The 8,113-nt window shown below is 34.8% G+C and overlaps 1 protein-coding gene across 3 annotated transcripts; it reads right to left on the bottom strand.

Moving 5' to 3' along the window:
- Positions 1-65: 65 nt before the first annotated feature.
- LOC111986816 (eukaryotic translation initiation factor 1A) lies at positions 66-2,288 on the bottom strand. Of its 3 annotated transcripts, none has more exons than XM_024018500.2 (2): positions 1,739-2,288; positions 66-685 (listed from the first exon to the last, which is right to left on the bottom strand). In XM_024018500.2, the coding sequence occupies exon 2, from the start codon at positions 672-674 to the stop codon at positions 246-248; it is 429 nt and encodes a 142-aa protein (XP_023874268.1). In that variant the 5' UTR covers positions 675-685; positions 1,739-2,288; the 3' UTR covers positions 66-245. The 3 variants fall into 3 exon arrangements, with proteins under 3 accessions (XP_023874268.1, XP_023874267.1, XP_023874269.1); XM_024018499.2 differs by having other exon boundaries at positions 66-691; positions 1,739-2,284; XM_024018501.2 differs by lacking the exon at positions 1,739-2,288 and adding an exon at positions 1,346-1,424 and having other exon boundaries at positions 66-691.
- Between the last annotated feature and the right edge of the window lie 5,825 nt (positions 2,289-8,113).

Consider the following 8,113-nt stretch of genomic DNA (forward strand, 5'->3'; position numbering starts at 1 on the left):
CAACCAAGAACAGGTGAGTATAACAAAACATTAACAATCAGTCCAAAAGGCAACGATAGCCATAGTAGTCTAGCAAAGGCAAACATAACTGACATTAATTAGTAAGGGGTGTTAATTGAATACATCCAATTCACCCCAGAGATCCAAACTCACAAAGTGAGTTTCAAAGTTTTGACTTATATGTGCCATTAACCACAACACTTAAAAACTGAAGATAAAATCCACACAGATTTGATTCCTAAACCCTATATCTTATCAATATCTTCATCCTCAAACTCAATATAATCATCACCACCACCATCCTCCTCATCATCAATGATGCCTTCATTGAGACGCGTATTCTCAGGAAGCTCTCCATATGCCTTCAGAAGCCTTGCTTCATCTGGCATGTACTTGAGGATCACATCAGCCTTGTCATCCTGGTAATCACGAAGACCAACGAGTATGATATCACCAGCTGCAATCCATACTTTCTTATGCATCTTCCCCCGAATATGGCAAAGGCGCTTGGAGCCATCAATGCACATTGCTTCGCACCGGCCATTGCCCAGCATGCGAAGCACTTGGGCATACTCCTGCCCATCTTCCTTGAACACAAGCTCACGCTTTTCATCATCTGCTTCGTTCTTTCCCCTCTTCCTATTCTTTCCTCCCTTTCCCTTGTTCTTTGGCATGTCTACTGACTCTGTTGCTGCGTCAGAGAAAATTAACTTAGTCGAAACTCCCTAACAGACCCAACAACATTGGTTCATGAGTGGCTCTGTCTTTTAGACAGTTTAAAAATTAAAAAGCAATCATCGAACTCTCTGCTTAGTGATACAAGGAAACATCCAGGAGGGGGAAGCCCTAATTACAACTTCTATTAAAAAAATCATATAAAGACACAAATAAACGCTACTAATCCAACTTCAGAGCATAATCAGTTGGTGTGAATGTGCAAGTTGGTGTACTATGAGAGAAAACCAGTAAAAGAAAACCAAAAAAACAAAGGCTTGATTGGTGGGTTTAAACAGTAAGCTCATATTCAGATTGTAAAATTACCCTTGACAATTAGAAATTTCATTACTCCATACATCTGATCTCTATGTCATTCCAATTATCTCAAATGTCTCCACCACCAGTCAACCAATTAGAAGAACTTGATTTTCAAATTCTAACATGGTTTCTACACACACACACATATATACATATATGAAGCCATAACACTAATTGAAGCCATTTAAGTATAACATATCAATAACGCTTAGCATAATGATTATTAATGGCCTAACGGGTTATGAAATGTCTGGCTACGACTTGATCTAGTCTAAAACAAAAACAAAGACATTAAAGATGAACATCATACGTTCTTGTGACTGTGAGAACGCAACAGAACAGATGTCAGATGTGAAAGCAGCGATTTTTTACTGCCTGCAATTGGTTGCGTTGAATTAAATGGCTGAACAGACAACATAATATAACATATAGCAAGCAGTTCAAGTCAAGTCATGCAAAAAATAATAATAATAATAATAATTTGAAACATGTATGTAACTCAAATTTCTCCACAAACAACAACCAAGTGCAAAGTGTATAAGCATTAAGCAAGCAACTGCCATATGAAAATTTAAAGAAACCCTAATTTGGAACATATTTATTACTATTAGTAAAAACAAAAACAAGTTAAACATCAGATGAAGTGAGACAAAATTCGCACCAAACAAAGAAGATAGAGAAGAGAAGAGAGAGAGAGTGTTACCTTCAGCTTCAGGCTCCAACTAGTCCCAAGTGTTTTTCTCTACAAATTAGATTGAGAAACAAAAGATAAAAAAAACTGCTCTGCTGGCTGCTGCGAATGCGACCGCAACAACTCTACGTTGAGACGATAGCTACCGCCGTTATATTTGTATTGTGTTTGCGGATTCTTCTGGCTATTTTTTTTAAGACCAAATATATAACTTTTTTATAATAATAAATAAAATCCATAACGGGAATGTTTGGTTTATTTTTTCTGAAGACCAATTTAGCTTTTGGATTCTTCCGGTCAGAAGATTACCAGCCGGCTTTCCAAATTTTTGTATTGTTTGAAGATGGACAGTTTATTTTACTTTTTTTAATTACTTAGAGGCTGTTTGGGAACTATTTTTTGGTCACTCAATTTTCGTCACTCAATTTTCATCACTCATTACTCATCATTCATTTTTCATCACTCATCACCCATCACTCTAAAATTAATACCCGTTTGGCTCCATCTTTTTCATGCCATCACTCAAATTTTTTCACACTATTTGTGGGCCCCAGCTCTGTCACTGGCGCAGCTTTTTTTTTTTTTTTTTTTCAATACCCCCAAACCCGAACCAGTGAAAGAAGAAAGGAAGAAAAAAATACCCAGATCACCGAACCCAGGAAAAGGAAAAAAAAAAAGGATGAACAATGGGAAGATTGAACCCAGGAAAGGAAAAAAAAAAAAAAAAAGAGGATGAACACCGAGAGAGACCGAACCCAGGAAAAGAAAAAAAAAAAAAAAGATGAACAATGGGAAGATTGAACCCAGGAAAGGGAAAAAAAAAAAAAGAAAGAGGATGAATACCAGGGAGACCGAACCCAGGAAAAGAAAAAAAAAAAAAAAAAAGGATGAACACCGGAGAGACCGAACCCAGGAAAAGGAAAAAAAAAAAAAAAAAAAACCAAACCAGAACCAACGTGAAACGAAAAGAAAGAAAAAAAAGAAAAGAAAGGAGAATGGAAAAGAAACCCAGAAAGTGAGAAAAAGAAGCAAAAGAAGAAGAAGAAAGCAGGTCTGCCGTGAAAGACAAAAAGAAAAGATAAAAAAAAAAAAAGAGAAAAGAAGAAAAAGAGGAAGCAAATTCTGACTGTGGGACCGGTTTGGTAATGGTATTTACAATTTTGCCATTGAAAATTGAGAATTGAAAACTGAAAACAGCCTAAAGTTGTTTTCAGTTTCCATAACTCATAACTCAAAAAGTAGAGAATTGAGTATTGAAAACAGAGTTATGAAAATAGAGTATTGGTGTAGGCAAACGAGTATTTTGCTATGGGTCCCACCATTTTTGAGAATTGAGTTATGAAAACTGATAATTGAGTCATGAAAATGGGTCATCCAAACAGCCTCTTAGTTTTTCAAATACACTTTTAGATTCTCTATCTCATTATCTATCTCATTTAAATATTATTTTTCATTCATTTTTTTAATCATCATTTATTCTTTTTAACAACTATATTTTCAATGAAAAATGTTATATTCACAATATTTTACGCAATACTTCCCAACAAAATTTATGTGAAAAGTTGTTACTAGTTCTAATTTAAACCCACCACCAAAATTATTTTTTTACTCGTCAATATTAACTAATAACAATCTGTTACTTAAAATTTATTGTGAAAATATTGTGGTAGTATTTTTCAATTAGGATTTTTATTTTTTATATTATTTTTCTTTCTTTCATTTCATTTTCATCCATACACATTTCATTTCTTTTTTCTTTTTTCTTTTTCTTGTTGTTGATACCCAATTTTGCGAATCCATATCCAAAGGCCTATGAGGTAGAAAGCCCAATAAGTTACAAGACGCAAAAGCACATACGAAGGAAAGCCTAATGAAAAGTAAGGCCCAAAGACCCATCAAGAAGATCGAAGAGCAAGAAATGTCCAAAAAAAGAAGTGCAAGTGAAAACAATCTATAGCAAAATGCAAGTTTGTAGCAGAATACAAATCTGCTGCAGAATACAAATCTACCGCAGAATACAGCTTGTAAGAAAGTCCAAAGAAAGAAATGCAAGTGAAAGCAATCTAAAGAAAAACACAAATTTGTAGCAGAATATAAATCTGCCACAGAATACAGTTTTGCCGCAGAATACAGCTTTGCTGCAGAATACAATTCTCTGCAGAATGGCTTCGGCAGATGAAGATAAATTGGCCTAAGACCCTTTTGATCCAGTCAACATTATTTGGCCCACAAAAACCCAAATCCTTTTGTATAAAAAAGATAGGCGTGAAAACTGATATGAAGAAGCACAGTAAAAAGAAACAAGGAACAGCAAGAAGTGTCAGCAGAAGGAATCACGTAAAGGGAAGAAAAGCCAAACCAAAGGAAATGATAAGCGCAGCAGGAAACGCATGAGAAAATAAGACAAAAAACACACAGCAAAAAAAAAAAAAAAAGAACTAATCTACTACAACAGAAATGGCGTGGGAACGAAAGAAGACAAAAACATAAGGGCTGGAACCCCACCAACCTGTACCCAGCCAATACAAGGAAGGTGGGCCCACGGTCAAAGGATTCAAAGGGCGTGATTTGGTGATGAGGGAAAAAGGGATCTATATTTGGTTTCTTGCCATGACTTCTTTTGGGAATATACCTTACTGGGATGATATCTTATCCAAAAAAAGTAATAAATAGTTGGGACCATCTAATGCATGCCATAAAGCTAGATAGTGAGGTAGCCCAATCTTTATCTTTGAACCTAAAGTTAGAGGTATACAGCAAGAACAAACAAAAGGGAATTTTATTGTGCAGCAAACATGTACTAAGCAATGACAATGGTCAAGGCAACCAATGGGTTGTTGGATAGTCCTAATGGATGCCTACAACAAACCAAAAACAATTGGTAAAGCCCTAGGGGTAAAAGGGAGAAATCCAATTGAATTAGTTCACTATAAAATGAGGAGATAGCCATGGATGAAAAAGGGACCGGATGGGAGAAGCACTTAAGGGAGAAAATCCATGGTAAGAGAGTAATAAGTACCCAGAGAGAGGGACTAGGGAAAAGGAAAGACCAAAAAGGGGAACAACTCACGGCAAGAGAGTAGTAAGAAACTAAGAGTAAAATAGAATGGAGAGAAAGAAAGAAAGAAATAAAGTGGTAAAAAAAGAAGAGAGAAAATACGGTAGGAATAGGGGCATGCATCAATAGACCATCTTTTTCCTCCCTCTTAGCAAAGCCACTCTTTGAAGTCCCCAAAAGTAATAGCTAATAGTCAATTCTTCAAAATGCACAACTTTGATGACAAAAGCCTATGAGAAGGTTGTTCAAGTTGGGGTTTGGTTCCTTCTTGGTTTACTTATTCTATGGGAAGATTCAATACTTGATTTCGATTGCAAATATATTTGATTTTTCTCATTATAACTTATATCTGCTGTATTTAGTTATTCTGCCGTAGCACCTTTTTATTGTATTTACCATGTTAAGCTATTATACTAGCTAAACCTTTTTTGCCAAAGCTTTCTTCTTTGTTTATTATTACGTGTTTTACTTTGACACAAACTAATCATTATCCTGTCATAGGTATATATATATATATATATCTTGTCTCTCATGTCCTGCAGAATATATTTTATAGATGTATATATGAATACGTATATGTATATATATTCATATATGTATGTATATATATTTGAGAATATGCTAACCCATTTAAACTAACATTTGTTTGATGGTATTTTCTTTGGATTTTAGATTTGTTGATGTGAAGGAAGTAGAAAAGTATTTCTGCGTAAGAAAAATGGAGAGTATTCATTCACGTTGCAGAAAGCTTTACTTACTACATAACAGACAATTTTACTACGTGGCAGACAGCTTTACTGCACAGCAGAAAGTTTTACTGCACAGCAGACGGTTTTACTACACGGCAGAAAGTTTTGCTGCATAGCAGAAAGTCAGACTTGTGGCAGAAACCGGAGAAAAGTTCATTCTGCGGCAGAAACTAGCAACGGCAGAAACTGGAGAAAAGTTCCTTATGCGGCAGAAACAGAGGATAAGCCCACTTTGCAGCGTCTTCCCTTGGACTTTGATTCAACGTTTGCGCACAAGTCAAACCAAATTGAGTTGCAGTTGGACCGGTCTCAATTCCCTTATTCAGAATATTTGTGCCTAGTATTGCAGGAAGCAACCCAGCCCAATATAACAAAAAAGATCACTTCACTTGTTTTCTCCTAAACACAAGTGTCTAGTCCTATCTCTATCTCCCCCCTTTTATTTTCTTTTTCACCTCAAGAACATTCCAGTAACAACAACCTCACATTTTGTTCACATCAAAGAAAAGAGAAGAGAGAGAGGGAGAGAAAGAGAGAGAGAGAGAGAGGAGAAAGACTGCTACTCGTCCACGCCCCCCACTGCCCATGGAGATCGGCGTTCACCATGTAGCATTACCACGTCCGCCGCCCCACCACCGCTCGTCGTCTTCCCCACCACCAAGATGGGTCAGATCGGCTTGTTCTTTTTTTTTTTTTTTTTTCATATTTTCTTGTTCTGATTCAACTTTATTTTAATAATTGGATTTTGTTTTGTATTTTGTGTTTGGATTATGTGAGAAATGGAGAGAATGAGAGAGAAAAAAGTCTTTTTTTAATTCAACCGGTATTATTTTAAGGGGAAATATTCTTTAGATATGCTACAATGATTGCTACAGTGCTCTCCAGGCCTGGAGAGCAACTGTAGCAAATCTAAAAAAAAAAAAAAAAAATTAGAGATGGAGAGGCTGTAGGAGGGGTTTTTTTGTTTGAACAGTGGATTTTCTCTCCAAAATTTAGAGATAGCCAGCCTACTAGTGATGCTCTTATGATGTTTGGATATCATTTATTTTGCTGAAACTGAAAATTTATTACTGAAAGTATTGTAGATAAAGGTAAAAGTTAGTTAAAATAGTATAGTGAGACCATAAATAGTAGCAAAAATAAGCTGAATAGTAAAATAATTTTTTTTTTCCATCCCAATCCAAACGCACACTTAAAATTAGTCATCATGGATGTTCTTGTTAGAAACTAGGGACTACTTTTAAATGCTAACCAATAAGCTATTTGTGCAATGCACAGATAATATTATATATTTTATGTAAAATGGTTTTGGAGAATGTTGTATATGTATTATAAAAAGCAATAGTTATAAATTGCATACACATATCCATTATAATTATTCAATTAAAGTAAAGAAAAAAAAAACTTTGGAGAAAAGTTATAAAATAAAAGTTAATATAAAATATGTGTTTCTCTTTCTCTCTCATTCTAAAACAAAATACACATCTCAAACACCTACCGTTAATCACATTATTTACAAAACCCACATATTTACAACGTCTAACCTTCACATCAATATAAAATGCAATTTTTCATTCCTTGGAGAATTATTCAGCAACTTCAAGTTGAGAAAGTAAAATTTATTTATTTATTTCACGTGACTATGGTGACCTTTCATAATGGCTAGTGATACTTTTAATCTAGGTGTAAATGCACTTTTGATCCCTACATTTTGTACTTTTTTCATTTTGGTCATTACATTTCTATTTTTCCACTTTTAGTCCCTAAAACTAAAAACACGTTTCATTTTGGTCCTTATCGTCAGTCACTTAACAAAAATATCCTACGTGGCAAATGGAGTGCACTGTTGGCATAGTAAATGCTAACATGTCCATTAAAATAATATTAAAAAAATGCTACATTAGCATCCACGTCAGCTTCCATATCAGCATCTAACCTTAAAAAATAAATTTATCAATTTTAAAAATTAAAAAAATTATAAAAAACAAAAAAACATAATTAAAAAAAAAAAAAAAAAAAGGTGGAACTTAGATGTGTTATGTTTGTGCCTAGTTTCTTTTTCTTCTTCCTCCCCAGATCTTTCTCTCAGTTTCTCTGCCTCCCTTTCTTTCTTTGAGCATCCACATTCGGATTTCATATCTCATCTTATTTTACCATTTTAAAAAGCTACTTTATCAATTATACCATATCATTTTACAATACACTCAGCATCCCAACTTTTATTTTCCTATTCTACTCATTAAAATAATATTTCTACACAAAAAAAATAATATATCCCATAATTACCATCATTTACAATACAACACATTATTTATTCTTTCTCTCTCTTTATTTTTGTTCAACAACCACAATCACCACCACAGCCACACTACACATACCTGACACCACCACCACCACCGGCAACCCATAATCTACCGTCAACACCCAAAAAAAAAAAAAAAACCTAGGTAGCAAACCCACGCCCACACCCACTGACCCAAAACCCACTCTGACGGAGCCACAGACACCCACCCCATCGTCAGCCCACCAGCCATAACCATAAACGCCAGTAGCTAAACCAAAAAAAAAAAAAAAAAAAAA

The sequence above is a fragment of the Quercus suber genome, unplaced genomic scaffold (assembly GCF_002906115.3).
Source record: "Quercus suber isolate HL8 unplaced genomic scaffold, Cork oak 2.0 scaffold_671, whole genome shotgun sequence".
NCBI lineage: Eukaryota > Viridiplantae > Streptophyta > Magnoliopsida > Fagales > Fagaceae > Quercus > Quercus suber.

Bases quoted from the DNA above. Each gene is read 5' to 3' on its own strand.
- LOC111986816 (XM_024018500.2), bottom strand. From the start codon at position 674: ATGCCAAAGAACAAGGGAAAGGGAGGAAAGAATAGGAAGAGGGGAAAG.